The sequence below is a fragment of the Taeniopygia guttata genome, chromosome 5 (genome assembly GCF_048771995.1).
Source record: "Taeniopygia guttata chromosome 5, bTaeGut7.mat, whole genome shotgun sequence".
Lineage (NCBI taxonomy): Eukaryota > Metazoa > Chordata > Aves > Passeriformes > Estrildidae > Taeniopygia > Taeniopygia guttata.
The window spans coordinates 61,560,472-61,587,133 of record NC_133030.1 but is presented as its reverse complement, the minus strand read 5'-3'; the positions used below and the strand labels follow the sequence as shown (position 1 = coordinate 61,587,133).

Here is a 26,662-nt window from a genome sequence, read left to right as displayed (position 1 = left end):
AATGTTCAGAATTTAAAATCCAATCGGTGTTTTACCAGCTGCGCTGAAGCTGAGGGGGATGGAGCCGCGAGCCGGGCAAACATCTGGCGAGGAAAAGAACATCTGGCAGGGAAACGGGAACTCCGTGCGAGGAAAACCGCGAGAAAAACCAAATATCCTCTGTTAGCGTGTCCCGTGGGTGGTGGCAGTGCTGCTAAAGGGAAACACGTCGCTGGTGGGGCTGTCACGGGTGTCCCCAACGCCGGGACCGCCCCGAACCATCCCCGCCCCGGGCGGGTCCCGGTGCCGAGCGCGGAACCGCCGCGGAGCCGCCGCACGCAGGTGAGGGATGCGGGGGAGAACAGGGGGAGAACAGGGGGATAAAGCACTAAAATCCTTGGAAGGGAAAGGGTTTGGGGTGCTCTGGTGACTTTGGAGTGCGGGGTGGGAGCTGAGCTGCTGCGGGTACCGCGTTTGGGGCGCACGGAAAGCCCCGGTTGGTTTTAGGGGTGATGGAGGCACCGTGATTGCGGGGGGTTCCAAGGGGGTTTGTAACTGCACAGCCCTGCCCGTGCCCCAAAATCCTTGCAGGGTGAAACAGAAGCTCATTATAATAAGTTGGCGTTGGAAGATAGAAGATACTGCCTGGACTTTGTAAGAAATGCTTTTTAGTATGAGCCATTTTTATTTTTCTGTTCTGCCAGTTACGTTTAGGAGTGAATAGGTTTGAGTTCTGCAGGAATATCACCGAAGGGGAGAGAACTGGTGTTTCTTTCGCAAATAGAAATCTTTTTCTGCTTAATGGGAACATAGGGAATGTTTGGGGTCGGCTCTGGGATGTTCCCTGATCCTCTGCCGGGGCAGGGAGAGCTCAGCTGCCCAAATGCTGCTGGAAATCAGAGCTCAAGTACTCAATAAGGAGTGGATGAAGGAGCTGGGAAAGGGGCTCAGCCTGGAGAAAAGGAGGTTCAGGGGGGACCTTCTCACTATCCACAACTCCCTGACAGGAGGGTGGATCTGGGAGGGATTCAGGCTCTGCTCCCCAGGAACAAGAGACAGGATGAGAGGAAATGGTCTCATGTTCACTAGAGGAACAACTAGAGGAGGTTTAAGTGGATATTAGGGAAAATTTCTTCATGGAAAGGATTGTCCAGCCCTGGCACGGCTGCTCAGGGCAGTGGTGGAGTCCCCATCCCTGGGGGGATTAAAAAGCCACGTGGATGTGGCACTTGGGGACTCAGTGCTGGGGGAATGGTTGGACTCGATGAGCTTAGAGGGCTTTTCCAGCCCCACTGAGGCTGTGATTCTCTGATTCTCTGCTGGAAAAGGTGGGAGAAAACCCCTTCCCACGGCAGCTGGCAGATAACCCAGAGGGCATTTCCAGAGCTGCAGTGACAGAGAGGAGGTGACACCGGGCTCCAAGCCTGGCTGCAGAGGATTAGTGGGGTTTGGGGATTTTGGTTACAGACTCCAAACTGTCCAGACGTGTCCCCAGATCTGTCTGGGGGACACAAGGCTCTGGCCACCTTGTCCCAAGGGTGCCTAAGGGGATAAAACCTGGGGTTTGCTGCTCCCTGAGGTGTTCCAGGGGGATCATGCAGGACCTCCACTGGAGCAGCACAAGGAGCACACCTGACTGGCTGTGTGTGCACCCCAAACTATGGCTTTAGAAAGAGCCCAGAAGGCAAATAAAAGCTTTGGGAGATATGGGCTGCTCAAACACTCTGGATTCTGCTGGGAAGGCTGCCTTAAAAGCCCCGTGGGCTCAGGAGAATGAGTGTTTTGCAGGAAGAGAAGTGATTTGCTGTGAAACTTGGGGGTTTGTTCCTCCTGGGGCAGGGCAGCCACACCTCCTGCGGGCTTTGTGCATCTGAATGTTTCTTTCAAACAGAATTTTCTTTCTCTGTTTTAAATTCGGATTTTTTCCCTTTTCTTCTCCCGTTTCTGGCTCTCCCTTTTTCCTTCTCTTATGAATGCTCCCTTTGATGGGAGGAACCCAGCTCGGGCTATTCCTGAGCACAGGCAGGTGTGTGTTCGCTGTGTGGTTGTGGACTCACAAAACTTGCAAAGCAGCTTTTATCTGGCCCGGAGCCGCTGTGTCCCTCCCACGGTGCCCTCCGGCTGGAATGGGACAGTTGTGATGTATGACAGGGAAAGGGGACCTGGATGGGTGGCTGCCACCCTCCTCTGCCCATTCCAGGATCCCGGGGATCCCGTTTGGGTTTTGTTTTTTTTTTTTTTTTTTTAATGGAAATGGAAATCCTGGATGGTGCCTCAGGGCTGGGGAAGTGGATAACACTGGGAATGTTGTAAGCTCGGTGGTGGATTTCATCCCGAGGGTGGCTGGGCTGGTGCTGGAGCTCACCCCAGGTCAGGGGTGGCTCCGTGTGGTGGAAAAGTCTCTCCTCCAACTTTGAGCTTCCAAAGAAAGGCTCAGCAGTCTCTTGTTCGGTCTCAAGGCAGTTTATTGCAAGTTATCTAAAAGATTTTCTCCTTGGGCTGCTGTGGTTTGCTCACAGCTCAGGCAGAGGCACACACACACCCTGACATCCTCTCTGACTCCCGACTGCTTCTTCTCTCCCTGCCCAGGGCTGTGCTGTCTTTTATATGGTACATTACGTGTTACATGGGTACAGTTTTTCCCCAATACCTACTACCTATATTAAATGGTGCTTTTCCACTCTAAACCAATCTGTGAGTGCCAACATCAGCAAGAACATGGAGGGAAGGAAGAAGAAAGAGGGAGGACAGGACAGGCCCAAATTCCTCCATCTTAAAACTTCTGACCCCCATTTACAAAACTTAACCCCCCCCCGTACAGGACTTAAAACCCCCCTGTACAGCACTCAAAAATTCTTCCCCCTACTTTGTGACTACTTCTACTATAATATCTAAACTTTTGTGACTTCTTGTTCTTCCTGCAAGGTTGGTAAATCATTCCATGGCTCAAACCCAAAATCACAGCTGTTTCCAGCTGCCTGCCAGGGTCTCAAATGCTTCTGACCTGGGCCTGGAACCTCCAAAATTGTCTGAGGGACATTTAGAGTTCCCACAGGCTGGATCCACCCTGAGCATTCAGGCTGCTCACAGCAGTGCCTCCTGTTTATCCCACAGGTGTTGGACAGGATTTCTTCTCTGGCACCGGAGCTGTCAGCTCTGCTGAGCAGGTATGTGATGGCAACTCAGCAATTCCCATCACTTGCCATTCTGAACTGTAATTCCCCTCAAAAATTCTCTGTTTTTTGGATGGGGCAGGTTAACAATGGTTGATGCTTCCTTTTTGTTTGCTTTTTGTTTTTTTAGGAAAAATGTCAGACGGTTTCTCTGTAAGTATGGATTTCTTTAAAGAACCATAGGGGCTGTGCCTGTGGCCTTGAAGCAGAGGATGGGATGGGAGGGAACAGGTCCTTGCTAAGCTGCTCAATCCCCAAACCCTCTCTGGTTCTGTCAGCACTTTTCTGGAAAAGCCCAGGGAGCAGCTGAGAGCTGAGCTCCTGCCCTTGGCCACGCTGCAGGCCACCAAAGGTGGACTTTGGAGACCTCAGTGTGATGCCAGGAGGAATCTCCCCCAGCTGACCTCTGTCCTCTCCTCTGTCCCCAGTTATCTGATGCCTTGGGCAACAGCAACAACCCGGCCCCCTGTGCCCCCCCAGCCCAGGGCTGGCCCTCCTGGGGGAACCAGCCAGCAGCTCCTGGTGCCTTCCCAGGGTATCCTGGAGCACCTGGAGCCTATCCTGGAGCACCTGGAGCCTATCCTGGAGCACCTGGAGCCTGTCCTGGGGCACCAGGAGCCTATCCTGGAGCACCAGGAGCTTATCCTGGAGCACCAGGAGCATACCCTGCAGTACCAGGAGCATACCCTGCAGCACCTGGAGCTTATCCTGGAGGACCAGCAGGACCAGGAGCGTATCCAGGAGCACCTGGAGCATTCCCTGGAGCTCCACCAGCAACGGGGCCGTTTCCTGCCCCAGGACAACCATCCAGTGGTCCTGGATCTGGGCCTTCTGCTCCTCAGGGAGGACCAACTCCTCCTCAGGGAGGACCAACTGCTCCTCAGGGAGGACCAGCTCTTCCTCAGGGAGGACCAACCCCTCCAATGGTAATGGCTTCATCATTATGAGGGTTTCTGTGTCCTCAGTGGCTGATTTTGCTTGGCCACAGGAGGTGGCATTGGGCCTTTGATATGATTTTTTGCTGACACCAAATTCCTGTTGTCTCCCAGAAAGTCCCTTTTGAGCTGCCCCTGCAGGCAGGACTCATCCCTCGGCTGCTCATCACCATCACTGGGACTGTGAACCCCAACCCAGACAGGTACTGGGAGGTCCAGTCTGAGGGTGGGGGGGGGGTTCCATGGGGCACTGCTGGCTGGAGCAGGGGGGCTGGAATTTGCTTTCCATCCCTGAATAACCCTTGCCTAGTGTAATATCAAATATTACACCAAACAAACGTGTAAATGCTCTGTTGTTGCTCTGTGGGGTTTTCTCTGCTATTTTTGGGAAGCTCTGTAACAGAATTCAGGGTTTTTGTAGCAAAACCAGCAATTCCATTATTGTTTTTGCAGGTTTTCACTGGATTTCAAGAGAGGGAATGATGTTGCCTTCCACTTCAACCCCCGCTTCAACGAAGACCACAGGAAAGTCATTGTCTGCAATTCCATGTTCCAAAATACCTGGGGGAAGGAGGAGAGGACAGCTCCCAGGTTTCCATTTGAAGCTGGAAAACCCTTTAAGGTACCAGAAAAACCCATCCCAGCTCAGTCTCAGTGCCTCAGAAGCAGTGAGAGGGTTTGGGCAGCAAGACCGGTGTAAAAACAGCAATGCTTTTGCACAGGAATCAGCTCCCAGGGGTGTTTGTGCTGCTTTTTCCCAGCTCTTCTGACCCACTCCTGCAGCTCCAGCTGCCCAGGGCATAACTTCTCCCCACTTCTGGTATTCCCCACGGATTATGAAACCCTCCTTATTTACACTGTTGCTGTGCACAGTGGGTGGACAGGTTTCTGTAAGGTGTTTTCCCTGCTGGCAGCTCCTCACGAGGTGTTTTTTCCTGCAAAGGAGGGTCACAATGTGGGAGCCTTGCTTTGAGGGACTGGCACAGGGATGAGGAGGCAGAAACTGGGCTGGAACACGGAGGAGGGAGAGCACAGGAGAGTTTTGGGAAGGCAAAGGTCGCTGCTATTGCAGCTGAGCTGCTGCACCAGCTCCTCCTCATGCCCCAGGGCTGGACTCACTGCCAGCAGCCTCCAGCCAGTGCCAGCCTGCTCGGGTGTGTGGCTTAAAACTTCTCCTGGAACAAATCCAGCTGGGTTTTGGGGCTGATTTGGTGTCAGAATCTGTGGGTATTGATGATTCTGAGATTGTAAAAGTCTTTCTGCCCCGCTGCTAAAGAAGAAGCCATAATTGGTCTGTGCTGTTTCAAGGTTGTTTATTCTGTTTATCTCTAACATGTTCTGCTGCCCTGCCGCAGCTCTGTCCTGCAGGGCAGCGTGTGGGGCTCTGCCCTCAGTGGGATGTTACAAACATTAAATACCACAAACTACCTGTGCTGGATTTACAATAACGTGCCAATATCTGTCACCTACGTTGGACAGTGTGTCCCCAGCCTAAACCAACAGAAAAATGCCAACACCACAGTGAAACATGGAGGGCATGAAGAAGGAGAAAAAGGACAAGGCACACCCAATTTCCTCCATCTTGTCCCCTTTGGACCCCTCATCTAGAATCCTAAAATTTTACTTTTGCACCTGTGCCACACTTAATTATTACTCTTATCAAACACTCAGAGCTTGTAATTCATCCTGTGAGATTGAAAACTCTTTTCCATGGACAGAGATCACAGCCAGTGTCTCTGGGGGCTCTGTCCAGGGGGGTTCCTGACCCCTGCCAGGGTCCCAGGGCAGCCAGAGGGAAGCCCTGGATTCCCACAGCTTGGGGTTTTTATTTCAGCTCCAGATCCTCTGTGAGACAGATCACTTCAAGGTGGCCGTGAACGACGCGCACTTGCTGCAGTACAACTTCCGCGAGAAGAGGCTGAACGAGGTCACCAAGCTCTGCATCGGGGGGGACATCGCCCTCACCAGCGTCCTGCCCACCATGATATAACCAGGGGAGCTCTGGGCAAACTCTGAGCTCTCCCAGGGTGTGACACAAGTGCCTTCTCACCACGTCACTGTGAGGTAATAAAACATTTGACCTGTAAAATTTGGTTTAATAGTATCTCGAAAGACATGACACGCTTCGGGCAAGCTGAGTTTTGATGTGGAGGGAGCTGAACTCCTGCTGGAGAGACAGCAAAGATTTCTGTAGAGGGGAGCTTGGGAAAGCAGCCTGTGGCATTCTGCCCCTGGTCCTGTGAACAGCAATCCTCTAGGAAGCACAGAGGAAACCTGACAGCCTCCAAGCCTGATCAGGATGAGGCATTTCAGGAGGGGACTCAGAGCTGGGGGAAGCAAAATCTCTCTGCTAGACTGTGGCTGGAGAAGCCATCCCTGTCCTTCATTTCTGGGGGCCCAAACCAGCAACACTTCCCAGCCCAGGGAGATCCCATCCCTACGAGTGTTAGGTACTCCCTGAACAGGTCACGAGGCTTGTGCTGCTCCCCACTCATCACCACTGTGTGAGTCAGAAGGGTGGAGAGGTTTATTGGCAGTCAGGGTGGTAAAAAAAGGAGAAGTATGTTTGCCTTTGCTGTGAGTCACTGCAGTCTTGTCTGGAAAACAAGAACAGTGCAACAGCCACCACTGAAGTTTCTAAAGCTTTCCCTGATGTGGCTCATGCTGTTTTATAACAGTGACTCCTTTTATACTTTGAGTGCCAAGTTACAAGCAGAGTGTTAAAATTGCCAGCAGATGCAGCAGCCTAGAGCAGCACACTGCTAGCAGCAGCATGGAGAAGCTGTGGCTGCCCCAGCCCTGGCAGTGCTCCAGACCAGGTTGGATGGGGCTTGGAGCAACCTGGTCTGTGGAAGGTGTCCCTGCCCCTGGCAGGGGCTGGAACTGGATGGGTTTTGAGTTCCCTCCCAAACCAAACCATTCCCCAGCAGGAAAGTCATTAAAATAACCCTGAAAGAATCCCTAAAACAGGAGTTTAGAAATGAAGAAAATGGATTCCAGCACACATCAGCTTCCTCTCTTTATTCAGTGTAATCAGTACACAGCTTCCAGGTTAAAACTTAGCCCCTGGCAGTGGCAGCAACACTTTCTGCTGAGGGACTGAAATCTCTGCTTGGTTTGGGATCAAGGCTGGTGGAAGGATGTGTGTGTTACACTCAGGTCACCAGTACAAGAAGAAGCCCAGTGAGGTATTTGTTAAAAATACAACAACTGGTAGTACTGTAATGCTACTCCTCAAATCCACAGTCTATAGAACTGGCATGCTCCTTATGCAGAAATATTTTACAGTCTGGATGGGGAATGCACAAGGAACAAGATGAGAGAAGAGACTGAGCATAAACATGTCAAAAACAAGTAGAAAACATGGCTCCTTAAGATAATAGAAAACTGCATCCTTATAGGAAATAAGATCAATGCCTATTTCAATACAACACCAAGAAAAGGTATTATCTGACTTAGAAATCCTTGCTCTGAGTTAGTTTCTGACATTACAAGTCCAGTGGTTGTTACACACCAGGAAAACTATCTCAGGAAAGAACTGCATGCATCCAACCCTGCCAGAGCTGGTGCTGAGGCAGGTGTCAACACACCAGGCACTGCAGCCTGGGGTGCAGAGGTACCCCCAGAGCATGGCAGTGTTCTGGGGAGGGAACAGCCCGGGTCTCACCCCACAAGGTGCCCTCCCAGCAGATACAGGCACAGCTGGAGGGTGGGCACCCTGTAATAACAATAAGTCATGAGGTCAGTCAGGTCAGGGTAGAAAAGCTTAAAGGTGAACAGTTTTACAACCTGGAGGAGACAGGAGATACATTAAATGATACCAACATAAAAATGCTGTGGGTTGCAGTCAGAATTTACAGCCAGAGGACACAGCAGGCATCACCAGAACACAGCCCACTGCTGATGTACAGCAGAGCTTGGTGCATCACACACCATCAAATGAGACAAACCCCATTATCAGATTAATTACCATGGGTACTCTTCCTCTCTCAACACAGTCCCAGGGCAGCAGATTGTGTTCCAGATAGCCTCTGTGGGCTTCCTGTTCATAGCATTTACACATTTTGCATTTAAAGTCACTTTTCATTGATCCCCGGAGGGACCAACAGGAGAAAACATGATGAGGTCACAAAATACTTCAGCTGCTGCAAACTTCTGGGCTCTGGTCTTGACTGGAGTGAAGGGAAGCTCAGCATCCAGCATTGGCTGTGGGAGAAGCCAGAGTGTGGAGTCAGAGTTTGAGAAACACTTAAACCACAGAGCACTGGAAGGACTCTGATTTCCCCAAAAGTAATTCTGCAAGCTTATTTCCCAGGCATAAAATAAAAAGTGATTACACATGGTAATCACTTTTTGAAGTGGTAATCACTGTTGAAGACAGACGCTCCTTACTCAAGTCAGTAATCCATATTTTAAAAAAGAATTTTTCACAAGAAAACCTACACCCAGATTCTATTAATTGTATTAAATGTGAAAGCTTTTGCACACCTGCTTTTCTCTGCTGAATGTTACTTCCAGCTCTAATGCTGAGGTGATTAAAAAAAGATTTGGAGTAGACTTTAAAAATCCCAGGAAGAAAAAAAAAAAAAGGAATTTCTACAAGGAAATTTGTAAGAAACACAATTTAAAGGCTCAATCTGAGAAGAATCAGACATTGTCCTGCTACAAATGTCTTGATTCATCCTACACTCATCATGTACAATAAGGAATACCAGTGTGAGTACAGCAAGGAGACAGCTGGAATGTGGTTTGTATTTAAAGCTACATCAATTGTCTTGATAACATCTCTAAGAGTTTAATTTTCTTTGTGCAGTAACTGAGTTTGCAGCAAAGGTGAACAGTCCTGCAACATGCAGCTTGCCTTAGTCAAATAAACTTGAAGGTCAACTTACCATATCAAAAGGATTTCTGTCAATGAGTGTCAAATCACTGCATGAAACATCTGAAAAATAAGTATATAATTAAAAAAAAATAAGTCTCATGCTGTGAAAGCTGAAAAAACAATATTCTTTTCTGTATTTATTGAAAGAAGAAATTCAAACTCTAAACTGTATTTATTGCTTTATATTAGCTTTCTGTTTTACAGATCCCTCAGAAACTGTACAGAGAAATCCAGGGGCACTGTTTGCTCATGTGCAACCAGCTAAGGGAGGCTTTTCTAACAGCACACACAAATCAATCTGATTTCAAAGAGTAATATTCAGATTACCAGGAATCCTTAGGATAACCAGAAGGCCCCAGCAATGCCACCCAAGCTGCACCATGCAGCTCTAAGATAAGCACCTGTCTGATGCATTTGTGGCTCTCCAGACCGAGCAGAGCTGGTCTCCTTCTCTGGGCTGCACATGATGATGTCTTGTCCTTGCTCTGCAGCTTCTGACAGATGTCTGTCCTTGTCCTGTTCAGACAGTTCCATCTCTTCCATGCCATCCACTGCTTTTGAGTCACTGCTAGAATCTCCCAGGACCTGAAAAAGAGGGATTTTCTCTGTTCCCAGCCACATCCTCACTATGTCAGACCAAGTCCACACATCTAACCTACAGATTTTATGGACAGCTCAGCAGAGATGGAGTTTTAACTCCAGGCACTGTACAAGGCTCAGGGTTAAAGCTGTGACTCATATCCCAAACACTCTTTAAAGCCTGAAAATCCCTCTGACAGTATAAGGGAACTTCTTCCACAGGAAAGAAGGTTTTGAACTTCAAGTGTTATCTGGTGACTTTTCCTCCAGAAAAACCCATCAGCAGCACTGAAAGGTTTCTCCAGAGAGTGAAATCACCAACTCTCATTTTAATAGAGAAAGGATGAAGTAAAAGCCACAATAAAAAATTAGTAACAAGGATTTAAAAAAATATATATCATATGTAGGGGGATGGGAGGGGAAATGACTGCTGCAGTCAAGCAGTAACAAATAAAATTTAAAGACTATTTCCAATGAAAGTTACTAAAGTGTGATTGACTCCAAAGCACTGACTTCCACTGATAGCACAGTATCATCTGAATCAGAGGCCACATTCCTGATTTTTCAAGGTTACTCAAACACAGGCAATGTCACCATTGCCTGGACATTTCAGGACATGGATTTCTGACACTTGGATTACCTCTTGCTATACCTTTAAGGAGATTAAGAGCCCAGTGCTCTGCTGTGGAGGATGCTCTGAGGACTGAGTGCTGCTGCTTTTAGTCAGGGTCCATAAATGCACAAGCATTTAAAAAATCCACACCAGAAAACAGGAGGTGGTGGACTTCCAGGAAGATTGCTTGTCCAAGTGACAAGTGTCCTCCTGGAGCAGTCAAGGACCTTCAAATTCAGTTCTAAAGAGCAAGACAAGGTGCCCAAACTGCAGCACTCCCTACTTTTGTCCACCCAGAGGTAAAAAGCACCACTGTGAGGAATCCACAAGATTTCTAAGGGAGGATTTGATCAGAAGTCCAAGTGTCTGGGGTAATCAAAAGAATTTTTCCTTTGCTAGTAAAAACAGAATATTTAAAGCACATCCATGAACAATGCATGACTTACCTTATTTCCCTCTGCTGTGCCAGCAACCAGACACATTTCTTCTGCAACCACAGAAATGCTGGAAGAGAAACCAAAACATTTTCACTCTTCTCAATCATCTTCATCAATCACCTTCTGACTTGTCCATAATCTTACAATTTGTTCTGCAGTTTTGCTGCCTTGGTTGGCACTAGTGAGCTACATCAAAGTCAAACTTCCTGGGCAAACAAACTTCTACCCCAGTAGCAAAATTACATTTGGGCAAAGCTCTTAATATTTGCTTAAGGGAAGGAAAAGTCACAAGTACTTTGCAAACTTTATCATTGCCAAATCAAAAGGGAACATTTAATGGGTTTTAACATCATGTCTTTCAGTTCCAACCCTAAAATGATTTGTACAAGGTTAATTAAGAGCTGCTTTAACATGCCTACCTTTGTTCAAGGCCATCAGGGAGTTTATCCAATGGGGGAGATTGTTCAGTGGGAAGTTGGTCCATTTTCAAACTTTGTGCTGGGTGGAAGCCTTTGAGGCCTGATGGGGTTTGTTTTGCAGTTGCATCCTCAGGGCCACAGAGAGGAGAAGCAAGCAAAGATCTAGTGGATGATCTTGGATTTGCCAGTTTTCCAGGGGTCCTTGGAAGCAAACCTGGAAAATGTGTTTAATATTTCATTCCTACACCAGTTTCCAGAAGCTGAAATGAACTGATCATTATGATTCTAATCAGGGACACAATTGTCTTCTGCTTGCTGAATCATCTTATACAAATACTATCCAATATTTGAATCATCTTATACAAATATTCCATTTTATACAAGATGGAAATGTTATATACACTTGCAAAGAGAAATTGAAATTATTAACTTCCATCTTTCAAATTAGGCAATTTTAATAGAGTTTAAAAGACATAGATTTAGAACAGATTCTCTGCTGGAGTTGGCTTAAATCCAGTGTTGCTCAAAGCTTTTCAGAAGCTCCCTCCTAACAAGAGGACCATGAAAAAAACTGTTAGCTTTGTCATGAGAAGAGAGATCTGTGCTCAAAAAATGGGAATTTTAAATCAAGTTATGAACTAGAAATGTGAAAGAATGAGAACTACTGGAAATACTGGCTGCACATCGATGTCATTAAGATAAAGTGCTGAAAATGAAGTTATATTTTGAGCACCTGTTAAAAAACCTGAACTATTAAACAGCTTTTATAGCAAACTGGATTATGTTACAATCTTATTAACCATGAGCACAGATTATGAGTGGACTTTATTTGCAGATTTGAAGACAGCACTGCAAGAGGTTTAGTTTAAAAAAAAAATCCCAAGTTCTGTCCTACAATTAGAGGATGTGAGCTGGCATTGACTTTGATGATTAAACTCATCGTCTGTATCTGGGAATGCTCAGATTAGAATTTCATTATTAAATTTATACTGGAAAAACCTGAACCAGCTATTTCACCTCTGTCTAAGCAGGGATTTCATGCTGCCATAACCACTCAAATCAGCACATTCATGTACACCAGTTTACTTTGGAGCCCTGATGTAATCAGTCACTGGTTGAAACAGAGCGTCCAGTCATGGAGTTGTAGCCAGTATAAACAGCACAATTCCTCTCCCCAGTGAAATGCATTAAGCTCTCTTTGGTACTTTCAGATCACAGAAATCACAATTAAGCTTCACCTACCTGAAAAGTTTTTCACAGGGCTTTCAATCCTGAAAAATCCTGCTTCAAAAACCACTTTTTCTGCCTCTGGCAGCCTCTCCTGATGTGCACCCTCAGCAGCTGACCCCTGCTTCATTCTGTCCCTCATGGCTGCTTTCACAGAAGCCAGGCGGCTCCGGGCAGCAGCTCTGGCAGCTTCTTCCACCTTGGCCTTGGGCACTCCACTTGGAGCTGCCTTTTTCTGGAATGGTAAGAAAGCTGGGTCACACCTGGAAATTCTGGAGAGGAGCAATTCCACATGAACCTCTACGCAGGTGCTGCTGCCACAGACACAGCAAGGAGCAAAAGGAGGCACAGGGGGGACCTCAGGGCTCTGCAGCACTCCCTGACAGGAGGGAGCAGCCAGGTGGGATTCAGGCTCTGCCCCCAGGGAACAGGAGAGGAACTGGATTAATTTGCACCAGGGGAGGTTTGGATTGGATATCAGGAAAAATATTTTTACTGAAAGGCTTGTCCAGCCCTGGCACAGCTGCCCAGGGAAGGGCAGAGTCCCCACCCCTGGAGGGATTTGAAAGCCATGTGGCATTTGGGGACAGGGTTTGGTGGTGGCATTGCCAGTGCTGGGGGTTGGACTTTCCCCACCTCAACAATTCTACAATTTTATGCATCAAGGCCTCTGCCCACCCCCAGCATCTCGTGGGCTGCCATCCAGCTGTTAAAGTGATGACAACATTAATTTTTTTTTTTCAAATGAATATGCAGTTCAAAAATCCTCAATATCACTTTTTTCCCTAATAAATTCAGTACGATTTTGGAAGCACTGGGATGCAGGGACTCCTAGTGGCAGGGACAGAGTGTAACCACAGGACAGACTCCAGGCATTCAGTGAAGCCTCTCTTGGCATTCAGTTTTCCAAAGGAAGTTTTGTTTTGTACCACTTGAAGAGTCCTGGTATTTAGGGGCAGATCCCACAGACAACATTCCTTCTGTTTTCCCATGCCTGAAGTTTCTTATCCACCTTCATCTCAAGGTTATGATTAGTTAAGCAGTCTCAAGGAATTGCACAGAGTTTAGGCAATGCAAACACAACTCAACACTCAGAAGCAATTATGTATTTCAAACCAAAGAGTAGATAAAACAACTCACATTACAGCTTATTTTGCAATAAGCACTAACTTATTTTGGAGAGTGTCAGATCCATTTGTGCTTAGAGAAGCAGCAGTTTAAAGCCACCCATGGTGTTGACTTAATGGGACACCATTACAATCCAGCATCCCCTGCTCAAAACTGGCAGTCACTCCCAAATTCCTGTGTGGTTTACCTTCCAGTTAAGTCAGTGGCCCAGATAAATTGTTTTATATCCGAAGAGTAAGTTTATATCCTAAATTTAAGAGATTTGTCTTACTAGCAAAGAATACAATGACTCCAAAAAAGTAATTAATTCTTAGCTCTAATCTTACCAGCCAAAAGAGGCAACTAAGACTAAACCCACCAAATAATACAAGAGAGGTGAGGGAGAAGGGTGCACCCTGAGAGGAATTTCACTGAATATTCAACATATCTAAAGAAGCCACCATGCAAGATGTGCTTTAGGGGCTATTCATACCTTAGCAACTTCTTTGCTTGGGACATCAAGTGGCTGCCACTCATTGTCTTGAAGCTTCACCAGATTATCAAATTTTTTATTCACATCTTCAATCTGTTGGTCGCATTTAAGGAAAGCAAAAGAACGCATTGTAAAATAACCTTTACTCAAACAAGCACAGTCTTCCATCCTGCAGGAAACATCTCTCAAATACTTCTGAAGAAGCAGATCAAACTCTTATGCTTTCTGCAGAGAAGTCAAAACTTGTGACTGGGATCACATCAAATCCATCTCTGCATTTAATGTAACTACTTACAAACTCCTTTGTTGAATGCTGATTTACAAATAACGTTGAGAGCTCTTATGATAATTCAGATTATATTTCATTCTGAAACTAAAGAAAGCATTAACAGAGGAAAAGATATGAAGGTTTTCTACCACCTAAGCTCAGCCCTAAATAGAGTTATTGTAATTTCTGCATTATTCTCATACTGAAGCATGGAACCCCTACTTTTCAGTGAGCTTCAGAAATTTTACAAAAACTGGGAAGTAGACATTGTGATTATCCTCACTCCAAAACAGAGTAAGATTTGGCCAAACATTCATTCCAGAGACAGACAAGGCACACAGGCCACAAGAAGACACAAGAGAATAACTGGTTCATGAATTATAACTCATCCCAACTGAAACTATTCATTGTCACAAGGTGTTAAAACAAGGACCTGCATTTTTTACATTAAAGATAAAAAACAGAACCAAAAAAGTTTCTATACTTGTTTCGTAAACAGCTCCATCAGTTTTATCCTACTAAGTTAACATGCAAGTACATACCTGAAAATTAATCATATCCCAAAATCCATCCAGGTCTGTACATGTGGTTTCTTTTTCACCTCGTTTAAATTCACAATTATCAACCAGTCCTTCAAACTGTTTGAACCTTTCTCCTATGAGCAGCCTTGTCTGACCAACTGTGGAGCGAATCAGGTCTTTAGCTGGTAGCAACAAGAAAAAAAAATACAGGATATCTTGGATAAATAAGTGTTTGACGAGTCTGGAATTCGTTGTCCCACCTATTGCAAACCTGCAATTCAATTCAGATGGAGCTTTCCCATCCACTGAAATGCCCTGAAGTTGCTTCTTTCCAAAAAAAAAAAAAAAAAAAAAATTACTCTCTCAAGTCTTAAAGATAATTGCTGGAGTCATCTGTGTTTTCCCAGATAAGGGCAATTATTCCACACTCAAACTAATCTTATTTTTAAAAATCAGCTTGGTTAAAGTTCCTACATTTAAATACAATTCAGACTGGCAATAGAACAATTATTTTGATGTGCACTTTGTTCACTTTATCAATCACCATCACTGCAAGTGCTACACAAATTTTAGCAATAGGAGACTTTGTATCTTGGGTCAGATCCAACTCTAAACTTTCTCTAGTACAGCTTCGCAGATTTCTTTTGCTATTTTGCAAATAATACATACATGTCCTTCTTTCTCTGTCCCATTCAGCTCCCAGAACACCCCTTCTGGTGCCTACTGCAGCTCACTCTTACCATCCTCTGGAATGTCCAGCTCAAGGTTCCCTTCCCACTGCAGGCACCAAGACAACAGCCTCTCCTTCTCAGTCCGAAGAATGTTTCTGAAAATACAGGGGTAGAGAAAAAGATCTGGAGAATTTCCTGACTTGTGGCTGTTAATGATAATATCCTTTAGCTCTCAGAGACTCAATCCAGAGTCTTTGAGCTGAAGATTGGATTGTTTTATTTTTGTTGAGTGGCTAAAGTACAATTTCTTTTCTACTGCTTTCAAGCTCATGATTCTTAGGGCAAGGTGTTAGTCTCCATAAGTTTACATACTTTCCTTGCACTTAGGGTACAAAAAGGAAAACAGGAATGTCTACCTGCTCAGGTCACAGCTGACAGACACCAATCGCCATTAAATTAAGCTGATCATTGGAAGAAGTTTCATTTTTCTTATTAAGAATCTTCAAATAGACATCAGTGAAGTGAAACAAGTGAACCCAAACCTGAAATAGGGCACATCATGCTCTTGCTCTCTTGTATCATCTGACTTCACTGCCAGTGCTGTTAAGACAGGAGTTGTTTTGCTTGATCCCTGAGTGGAAGTTCTCCCATCTGATTCACCTGCTGAAAAGTATGAAAGGAATTTGTTCAGAATCTGGTGATAATTAAAAGCATCAGCATAAACTAAATGTGAACTTCCTACCTCCTCCTTTCAAGCTTGTGGTCATTTGCTGTTCTTGAATGCCTTCAACAGAAGTTTGACTTTTTAAATTTGGCCTTTGTGCTTTAGTTTCACTGGATTTTTCAAATATGTTGCTGGAAACAAACAAAAGTACATTTAGTTAAGACACATCGAGAAAGTGACATCAAATATGGCAAATTTCACAGAAATGCACAGTTTAGAAGGCAAACCTCCACACAACACTAGAGAACTCAAATAAATAAATCAGTGCGGAGTCTTTGACAGCTGCTCCTCAAGCACAGACAGAATAATGGATTATATCCACAATTGCTGTTGTGTATAAGCAATGACAGAAACCATGAGGATCAGGTGTTGCAACACTTTGTTACAAAGTGAATCTTTCTATATAAAAATGGTTTTCTGCATCCCCACAGAGGTTCACTTGCATTTTAGGCCCCATTAGAAGGAAGACTCTTACACTGGAGATTTTGAAAAATTCCAGACAGCACTGGGTGTCAAAAAGGCATTTGCCCTTGAAGGAGACATGGGTGTCACAGTGTAGGTTGCCAATCCACTCAGAGGCTGAAACACAAAGTTTTGAGGTGCAAAGGAGCGTGTTCTGGGTCTCCTTGGAGAAAATTTGTTGTTTTCCACTGAGGTCTGCTCTTGCTGAAGCTCTACTGGTGTAGAGTGTTTGGAATCAGCTGCAGAACTTTTCAGCCCTGGATCCACTCCAGCATTTGTCTCCACTTCATGTTCAGAAGAAATAATCTGTAACAGCATAGGTAGACAAATCAAATCATCAAACCAATATGCATGAGCTGAATTGTAACATGAGTGCCTGAAAGCCATCAGGAAGGCAACAGCTTAAGGTAAATCAGCTCCTAAAACAGCACACCTGAACAGAAGTGATGAGCTACCAACAAGTTCAACCCATTTTTGACACCTGAAAATCATTCTAGAGACAGAAGTTAACACTTCATTACAAAGAATGGAACAATTCACTCCAGGGGCTAAAGCAGAACACCTTACCAACCAAACAATAATTAAAATTGACAAATGCTCCCATTTCTAGGGAAAAAAAAAAAAAAAAAAAAAGCTTTAAGGTGATAAAATCCTCAAGAGCAGAATTACTGGCTCTAAATCCAACTAGGACTGCTGACTAATCATAGTTTATGCACATACTCCAATCCAAAGACTGAAAAACAAGCTGGAAAAGGCTGATAGCTGAGGAATGCAATCCAAGACAAGTGCAGTTACCACCACAGAATATCATTAAAAGAGGAGAAAAAAATTAAACAATAATTCACATTCTTATGAGATGAGTGACCAGATAGTCACACAGAACACATTTCTGAGATACCTAACTGAGATTGTTAGCTCAAGCCAGCTAGAAAAACTTTGAGTTTTTTCAAGAAAATATGCATCTTCAATCCACTGAAAGTCTTGTTATACTTCAGTCACCTCTGCTAGGAATGTAAACCTTGAATTTTGCTTTTAGCCAGCCTTTTCAAATGAGCTGCCTGTGGTTACAACAAGAGTTTACCAACTGGCAGGGACTCCTGCCTGTGAAGAGGTGCTTGTCCAAGGAAGATACAAGTGCTCTCACCTCCTGCTTGGGTGTGATTGCACAATCTCAAACACCCCAAAGCAGCTCCAGTTACAGGAACAAAGAGGAGACTGGAGGTGTGAGAGGGAAGAGTGGAGCAAAAGAAGGAAAAAAATCATGGATAGCTCTTGCACAGAACTGTCTGCACATAAATGCATAAAAAATTCTGGCAGTGATGACACCAAGAACCACAATGACTGCCTTCAGCTGTAAATCATGCAGAGAACAGCATTTCCAGCTTTATTTTTTGATGGTTCAAAACCTAAAATTGTGTTTGTTTCTTAGCTTCTAGAGTCTCATATTGTTACCTGAGCAGGAAAAGGATCCATTCAGAATACACTTCAAAAAGGAATGAACTGCACAAAATTTACAGCTGCTAGATTAAACCAGCAAAGCTGCCCATTTTTTCTGACTAGTTAAAAAAACAGATATATGTCATGCAAGAACTTCTTGTCTATTTGAAATCATTGTCCAAATCCTGATTAGTAATCCCATCATTCAGTCACGTCCACATCCATGGTGGGATTCTTGGGGCTGTCCTGTGAAGGGCCAGGAGCTGGACAGAGATGATCCTTGTGGGTCTCTTCCAAGTCAAAATATCCTGTAACTCTATATGAGCACTAAATTTGTTCTTAATTTTTAAAATATGGCAGTATAAATACGTAACAACTACTTCCCAAATTCTAGCTTATTACTGAAATTACTACTTTTATGTTTGAGCACTTCAGCTACAATGACACAGTTATTGGCTCTTAAATTAGTTTTACTGTTTTTCCATTTCAACTATTACATAACCTACCTTTATGGGATCAGGTTTGACAGCTTTCTTCTGCTTTCCTACACTTGCTGCCTTTCTCTGTGACTGGTTACCTACAAAAAAGACACTCCCAGAGGTCAAAAAGGCAGCTGATTCATGTAATCTTTCACAAAAACACTGCTATAAAAATTCAGTTGCTAAAGATAGAGACTGTTTTATTTCTTGGGTGGGAGGTGGTTAGAGGGAACAAATAGCATTGCAAAAGTTCATTCAAAAGAAAACCTTGCCTAGGATTTAACAGCCTAGTAACAGATGTATCACCAAGAAAACAGGTTTATTAAGTCATCAATCTTTAGATCTTGCCATATAGTAAAAATAAAAGTCACCTTATTTCCTAAAAGGTTGAAGAGAGAGTTTCAAGCCAGTTTGAGTTTAGATTTTTCATTTCTATATGGCATATGAATTCTGTTGGTGGACTGAATTCTAGTAAACAAATTCCTCACCTGAAAAACAAAGGCTCTCATCTCTTCCAGAGATATTCCTGCTTCATAAATATGAATAACATATTAAATAAACAGCCAAAGGGCAATCTTTACCAATTCTGGCTTTGTTCTTTGAGTTTGTAATTACCATGTGGACGTGGATGCTCCACACTGATGGGTTTTGTGGGAAACTGTCCAGTGTTGGTTTCAACATGTTGATGTAGATATTGCACTAGAGCTCCAGCCAAGAGGCTGAGTGATCCAGCACTTAGCCCTTTTCTTAGATGATAATTTGGCATGACTTAAATGCAGCCTAAGGTACAGCTGAGCTGCACAACTCTGCCTCACTTACCAGCAGTAGAAGTTGGTTTCAGCACCTGCCTGGCTGCAGAGGCAGCTGCTCTGGTGACTCTCACACTGGGGGCTGGTTGGGCTGCAGTCTGCAACACTGCAAGAGAGATTAATCCCAGAGATTCCAAGTTTAATGAGGAGCTGCACTCAAGTAATAACTGAAAGTTTCCAGTTTGTAGAAATCAGAAAAATGCACTAGCAGTTATCAGTTGCATGGGTTTGCCAGAATGAACAAGTTTGGGTGGTTTTGGTCCGTTCAGAGCACAGCTTGGCCCTGGCATCCAGACAATGCATTGAGGGGCCCTGACTGGAGGTGGTTTTACTGCACAGGTCCATCAGGGTACCAGTGTGTTTGATGCCATGCACAAAGCTAAGGAATGCTTCCCATTGCTCCCTGCAAGGAGAGTCAAGGCCCCCCCTGTTTCACAGATGAAGTTTTTAAGATTAATATCTTTGCCATGGTTATTTGCACAGCTGGAAGCTAAAGCAAGCCATTGGTGTAACAAAGTGATGCCCTGGCCATTATATAAAAGATTTCCAAGGTTAGAATTTAATGCTATCTAACAAAGTACTCTTAAGACTAATTTGCTCTGAAATACTTTATAATACATGACAAGTTCATGCACCATATTATCTATATTCATAATTTTCATCTTTGTATTTTAGCACTGTTTCTAATAGGCTTTTTAAATGACAGCATTTTCCTTGCACAGACAAATTTCATGGGAGCTCTTTATTCCATTCCCTGCCTGTCTGAAATCCCCACTTGGTTACTGTTAATGCTATTCCTGTCTTTATTGTCAAGCTGTGTTTCTGTAGGTAGAATGAAAAGTTGGGGAAAAAATCACTGGGTAAATAACTACAACATTGGGTTTATCAAATATTCACTTCCCAAACATCCTTTATACTGGTGTTTCAAAGAATCACAGAATGGTTTGGGCTAGAAGGGACCTTAAGGATCACCTCATTCCAACCTCCCTGCCATGGGCAGGGAAGTTTAAGTACATATAATGTATATCCTTGATACAGTACAAAAGAAATAATCAATTTTAAACAGAAACAATAAATGGATGACCATTTTGCAAAAATTAAACATTTTAATTGCTATATCAAACACTAATGAATACATATTTTCAGTATTCACCAAAGGCACTACTGAAATTAAATAAAAGTCTGCAGCTTGCTGATTTGATTAGATTAATGATGTGACAGTCATTTCACTCTGAATTACTATCTTGCATTAACATCAACATTCCACATGACTTGGTTGTATCTACTTAAGGATATCACTGAGCTCTGAAGATGAGTTTCTGATCCAAGGTATTCTAATCCGTTAAAGGTGGCACAAGTTGTTGATTTTTAATTGCTGTTTTCTTAAGAAATATCTGTAATTGTGGCACAAAGTGACACAGAAGACACTTGCTCTTTTCTAACAGCAGTCTCTACCTGTGATGTTCTTCTTGAGGCAAACAGAAACCTCTGCACAGCTCCAGGAGCTGAGGCATCTGGCAGCTGTGCAATTTGCCTACTGACCTGTTTCTTGTCCCTCTCCCAGGGGGAATAATCAGTAACCAGGACTGTCAGGATCCTGCATTCCATTTTCCCCAGCCTTTGGAGGCAACAAGCTCATGTGATCCCTGGAGCCACACACTTGATAATCTGCCAGCTGCTGCCCTTGGTAGAAATGGCCATCTTAAAATCTCCTCCTTCCTTCATACACCCAAAAATGTACTGTGGATCTTTCCCCCAGAAAACCCCAACTTTCAGGTTCAGCTGTATTTCCATACCTTTCTCTTTTTCAGCCACTTTGGCTGTGCTCATCTGTTTATGTCCTGCCTGTGTAGAGCGCATGCTCTGCCCTTGGGCACTGACCTAGGAATAAAAAAAACAGGCTTTATGTCAATCATCAGATTTCCAGAAATTCAGTAGTCCAATTTCTTTCCTCATCTATCCTAGATCACAGTAAAGGAAAAAGTCAAATTATTTGGCACAAGGGGCTTTAGAAAGTAGAGAGACATTAAGGATAACTTAAAATAGATTGGTTTAGGGATATGTTATTGTGCATTATCCAACTAGTTAATACATTGTCAGAAAAAGAATGAAGAAAAATATTTAAGCAACAGTTTAAGTATCTTGAAAAACCTGATTGACAAACAGATCCAGAAAACCTGTGCTCTTTTCTGCTTGTACTGATCTACTCAAACTTGTAAAGATACTACTCTGAGTCTGAAATTGCATCCCTTTCTCTAAATTTATTCACTGAAGTTATATATAAGTTATATGTAAGAAACAAACCATAGAGGACTTAGATACAGTTGGTATCAGAGTTGGTATCATAGATTTTCCTTCTTGGATCTTGGCTTTTGACCGAGTAATCCTTCCAGAGAAAGCAGGAGCTGCCTGGAAACATCCCCAAGGAAATGAGAGTTAATAAATTTCTTTTTCCCTTTGTCACAGAGACTGAGCAAGAAGCATAAATGTGGAAAACAACGTGTCTGTGCAAAATGAGTAAAGTGTGCAATCTGGAAAACTTTCAAAGCTGAGTTGAATAAATATGAACAAGTCACTAGTTCTAAAATAACACAGCTCTTTTATTTGTGGATGAATCATTCCAGATTTTGAACTGAACGAAGTCACAAATACAAAAATCCACATATCATTAATACTATTTCCAGCTTTGTTTAGAAAAGAGAATGAGCCAAATTACTCCCTTATCATAACATTAACAAAGCATTTGCAATATAAACAGCTTATTTGGAATAATCTTGTACACAAAGAGAGTACACAGATGCAACTAATTTAGATATGAAATATTACCACTGTTACCTTCTCTCTTGGCTTTGCTGCTGCAGGTTCCTCAGCAGCAAGTGCAAGAAATCCAGGTGCAGCTGGTCTGTACAGCCCAACCTTGAACACCCCTTTCTTGGCTCTCTCTCTCTGCTCCTGCAGTTTGCGAAGCTCCTTTTCCTCCTTGTAGCGCTGGAGCATCTCCCTGCGCTCGTTCATCCTCTTGGTGGCTGCATTTGGGGCTGCTTCTGCAGCAGGCATGCAAGACAGATGTGTTACAAAATCATGAAGATGGTTTTTGAGCCAACAAGTCAGAAATTTCCAATAAACTTTGCCCAGCTAGAAGAGGAACGTAAGAGAAGAAGAGCAGAACTGACTGGAATCTCTCAAGTGTTTTAAACCTTCCCACTAAAAGGGAATTCAATGGTAAATTTCAACTTACAAATAGACTTGCCTAAATATCCACCTGAGGATTACTATAAACTCACTCCCATTTCACAGCCTTGCAAGGTTACTGGTATGAAAATCAACACCTCATATTTTTATTTGGTTTATTTGTACCAGTTTCTCTATTCAAACAATTGCAATGTCATTGAAAACTCAGCTTCAGATACCAAAGTCTGACTCAGGCTGAGAATAAATGAGGCAGAAGTTATATGAAAGAATAAAACCTTAAGATGTTGCCAAACTTGAATTATGTCTACCTGAAAAATTAATATCCACTTAAAGTTGAAATTTATGAAAGATAATCAAGACAAATGTATTAAATTTCATATTTGGTACTATTACATACAGACTGCACTCCAATAATCTTCAAAAAATTACTATCCTCCAATAATCTTCTGCTATCAAAATACTAAAGGTGAAAGTGTTTCTAAAAAAAAAAAAAAAACTGTTAATATTTTAAAACATTAACTTAATTTCTTAGACCACAAGCATCCAGGAGAGCCAGGGGGGAGAATTCAGCATATATGCAGGCTCTATTTTCTGAGAGGAAAATAAGTTGTCATAAATTAGCTATTTTCAAAATAAAATCATACTATGCATTTACCCATTAATAATTGTATAGGTTATTTTAGACTGGAGTTTTCCACATCCTAAAGGACAAAGCAAACATAGAGACACTTTCTATTGAATATTAATAACAAAATGCATTCTTCCTTCAGCTGCTGCAGACAAATCAAAGCTAAGCTTCATTCATACCACTGGAGCAGTGAGGAGGGTATTAAGATTTTATTGTCTTGATTTTAACACTTGGAAAGGCTGACAGGGTTTTAAATCTTGAAGGTTTCGTCAAATTAAAATGTTGACTGCTAGTAGGTTTTCTGTGATAATGCTACTAAACCTACTTATAATTTTTAACACTTAAAAAAAATGTCTACAGCAATTCTTTACTTACTCTGTTTCACACTGCTGTTCTCTTGAGAGCACAACTCCCTGGGTTCCTTGAGCTCAGGAATTCCCCTCTCCTTGGAGGGCTGAGCATTGACATCTGCCAGCCCGAGCTGCCGGCCCTTTTCGAAGAGCTTGTGCCTGTTTTCCTTCTGAAGGATGGATTTCCTGCGGGCAACCTTGGTTCTGAGGGCTTCTGTACTCAAATCCTTCTTGTATCTATTGGCAAACTGGGAAGTAGCAGCCATCCTGATAACCTTAGACAACAATCACAGCAATTAGGAAAACGCTGTCATGGTTTATTTTCCAATTTGTTAATGTTATGAGCAAAACACTGAATTCTTAATTTTTCTATGTGACCAGAAAAAACTCAAATGACAATTTCAGCACCGACTCTTTCAGCAATTTCTCATTATTTTTATGCATTCCAGGGAGCAATTTGGGTGTTGAGTGGTCACCAAGCCTGGCACAGAATTAGGAGGGGACACTGCATCCACGCCTGGGATTGGCTGGGCTACTTTCTCCACAGCTGTTTTCCACATTAAGGAGATGAGCAAGTAAATGACAGGGCTGTAGGACAATACTTGGAAGCAACATTCCATTTAGATTAGACCTATCTGATAGCAAGGAATTTTGCCATGCAGCAGAGTACTCACAACCAGGATGTTTCCAGGATGCAACTGCAATACAATAGTGGTTATTTCAAGCAGAATTTTTCCCATCTTTTTTTACCCTGGGGAAACCAGTCAGCTGGTTTGCACTTGCTGTGCTAACAGAACCTAAAGGGGCTCCAGGAGAGGTGGAGGGGGCCTGGAATGACAGGACAAGGGGGAATGGATGTAAACAGACAAAGGGCAGGGATAGATGGGACATTGAAAAGAAAGTTTGCTCCGTGAAGGTGGTGAGGCCCTGGCACAGGGTGCCCAGAGAAGCTGCTTTAGCTGCCCCACCCCTGGAAGTGTTCAAAGCCAGGTTGGATGGGGTTTGGAGCACCCTGGGATGGTGGAAGGTGTCCCTGCCCATGGCAGGGGATGGAAACAAGATGGGCTTTAAGGCCCTTCCTACCCAAACCATTCTGGGATTCTGTTATCCCCTGCATCCCCCAATGAAACTTGCCTTGTCAAGGGTTTTCCACCTCACACATCTCATCTTCCACCACTTACAGAAAACAGCTTGACAGTAAGCAGGGTGACAGAGCTAAACTAAACACCCAGCAGTTATTAATTCATTGGTAAATAATCATTTACTGAGGCTCTTCATTTCAGGACAGCATGCTCTGATCAAACTGAAAGAACCATCAGTGAACTGACAAGCCTTGACAATGGGTGTGCAGGATTTGGACAATGGGTGTCCATCCCCCCCCCATCTATTTGCCAACAAAAAGCAAATACTCAACCAGCAGCCTAGCTGGAAAACCAAAATCTTAGAAGGAAAATAAGCAGCAAAATATAAATAATGCAGAAAAATACTGAATATATTTACAGGAAAAGCAATCAAGGAGAGAACCTGAGCTGTTGGAAGAAAGAATACAGCCCAAGCCTGTCCAGATGCCATCAGTGCTGGCAGTGGCAGCTCCCTGTTCCCCACTCCATGAAAGTGTTTATGGAAGGAGAAACTTGCACCAACAGCACCTGCACAACCTCCTGGAATTGCTTAGAACAGAAACCAAAAATTGCTTGACAGCAACCAAAATCAGTACATCGTGCTCCTTTTTTTCAAGACAGAAAAAATGGTCAGTGGAAATTAAAGAGCAAATGGGAATAAAAATCAAAACTCAAATCAGAGACTGGATCTCCTCCACACAATCCTAGAAGAGCTGGTCCACACCAGCACCACCCAAATTGTGAATATCTTGGGCTTCAACCTGCATCTTGCATTCCAGCTTTCAGAAATTGATTAAAAATGCCAGCTAATGAAGAGTGCAAAAAACTCCACTGCAGTTCATAGGTCATATTTGCCCTGCTTTCCATTTAAGTGATTAAGGGAGGTTAATTAATAAGCATCTCCAATAATCACATTTGAACTGATCCTGCTAGTAATTACAGAATTAGTCATTACAGAATTATTAGCAATTTCATGGCATTATAGAAAGCCATGAAGAAAACAGTGGGAATACATCTCTCCTAACTGTGTCCTAGAAGCAGCGGGCTTTTGAGCCCAGTGGATAATAAATATTGCTCAAAGCAGCAGTTTAGTCTCTACACTCATCCTTTTTCAGTACAAAGTTCCTAAATGCACCCTAAACCATGTTCTTTACGTACAGCAAGGTTACCTTGCTCATTAAAAAAGTATGTCATGCTCAATATCCCAAAGCTGTGTTTAGAACAAAAATACCTGTCTCCTCTTCTTCCCAGGTTACTGTTCCCGTGGAGTATCTTGCCCAAACAGGAGCCTAGAAGATTAATTGGTATTTAAATTGGCATAAACTCAAGTAAAACTATTAGCAAGAAAGGGACAGAGGGCTTACACAAAGGATTTGTGACTGGCTAATGTATAGTACCAAAAATTAAAGCTGATCATGGAAAAAAGACACTTTTGACCAACAACACCTTAAGAACCAAAGAGCAAAACGAGCACGAAAACATTTTAGGCTGAATAGTGAGAAAACAGAGCAGGAATAGCAAACATCGCTACTTTTAAAGAGAGACTGAGCAAAGCCTGGACTCAACGGTTTCGAGACGGGCCGCGGGGGTCGGAGCAGCCTGTGGGGCACACCCGGGCCCGGCTGTGCGGGGTCGCCTCAGGACTGTCCCCTCAGCCCCTTCCCCGCCAGCACCCCCGGTGCTCCCTCAACTCAGAGACAACGCACCGCTGCCAGCCCACCGCCAGGCGAGACCCCCACGCCGGGACCCCTTACGGAGCGCAATAAGGTTCCCCTGAGCGCTCACAGCCCCTCCAGGACTCCCAAATCCCACCGCGGGACCCCCGAGCCCCCCGGGCCCGCCATTACCCGTCCCTGTCCCGGCCCCGCGCAGCCCCTCGCGCACCGCCCCGCCTCGCTTTCAAATCTCACCCGCCAACGCTCATTGGCCAGCGCGGGCCGCCCGCTCCCTTTGGCCTCACCGTGGGCGGTGATTGGCAGCGCCGGAACGCCACAGCTGGCTGCTCATTGGTCGCTCGATGACATGCTTAATTTCCATTGGCTGTTTGGGGAACTGCCCCGCTCATACTTGCCGCTCATTGGCTGGGCGAGTGAGGGAGGTGAAGCCGCTGAGGGCGCTAAGATGGCGGCGGTGTCGGTTGTGCCTGAGGGTGACCT

The 26,662-nt window shown here is 44.0% G+C and overlaps 2 protein-coding genes across 6 annotated transcripts; one reads left to right on the top strand and one right to left on the bottom strand.

The window, feature by feature from the left end:
* Window positions 1-202: 202 nt before the first annotated feature.
* LGALS3 (galectin 3) lies at window positions 203-6,176 on the top strand. 2 transcript variants are annotated; one of them, XM_030275243.4, is made up of 7 exons: window positions 203-321; window positions 3,094-3,146; window positions 3,283-3,305; window positions 3,581-4,078; window positions 4,202-4,290; window positions 4,541-4,709; window positions 5,922-6,176. In XM_030275243.4, the coding sequence occupies exons 3-7, from the start codon at window positions 3,288-3,290 to the stop codon at window positions 6,075-6,077; spliced, it is 930 nt and encodes a 309-aa protein (XP_030131103.4). In that variant the 5' UTR covers window positions 203-321; window positions 3,094-3,146; window positions 3,283-3,287; the 3' UTR covers window positions 6,078-6,176. The 2 variants fall into 2 exon arrangements, with proteins under 2 accessions (XP_030131103.4, XP_072786675.1); XM_072930574.1 differs by having other exon boundaries at window positions 273-321; window positions 3,105-3,146.
* A 917-nt stretch (window positions 6,177-7,093) lies between these two features.
* DLGAP5 (DLG associated protein 5) lies at window positions 7,094-26,506 on the bottom strand. 4 transcript variants are annotated; one of them, XM_072930557.1, is made up of 20 exons: window positions 26,417-26,506; window positions 25,738-25,795; window positions 23,411-23,660; window positions 22,051-22,259; window positions 21,520-21,624; window positions 21,012-21,096; window positions 19,226-19,321; window positions 18,434-18,504; window positions 16,504-16,796; window positions 16,047-16,159; window positions 15,847-15,967; window positions 15,374-15,459; window positions 14,655-14,815; window positions 13,845-13,937; window positions 12,260-12,479; window positions 11,018-11,231; window positions 10,608-10,665; window positions 9,371-9,554; window positions 8,980-9,029; window positions 7,094-8,293 (listed from the first exon to the last, which is right to left on the bottom strand). In XM_072930557.1, exons 3-20 carry the CDS (start codon window positions 23,649-23,651, stop codon window positions 8,171-8,173), a joined length of 2,523 nt encoding a protein of 840 aa, XP_072786658.1. In that variant the 5' UTR covers window positions 23,652-23,660; window positions 25,738-25,795; window positions 26,417-26,506; the 3' UTR covers window positions 7,094-8,170. The 4 variants fall into 4 exon arrangements, with proteins under 4 accessions (XP_072786658.1, XP_032604808.3, XP_072786660.1 ...); XM_032748917.3 differs by lacking the exon at window positions 26,417-26,506 and adding an exon at window positions 26,354-26,411; XM_072930559.1 differs by lacking the exon at window positions 26,417-26,506 and adding an exon at window positions 26,354-26,411 and having other exon boundaries at window positions 15,847-15,964.
* Between the last annotated feature and the right edge of the window lie 156 nt (window positions 26,507-26,662).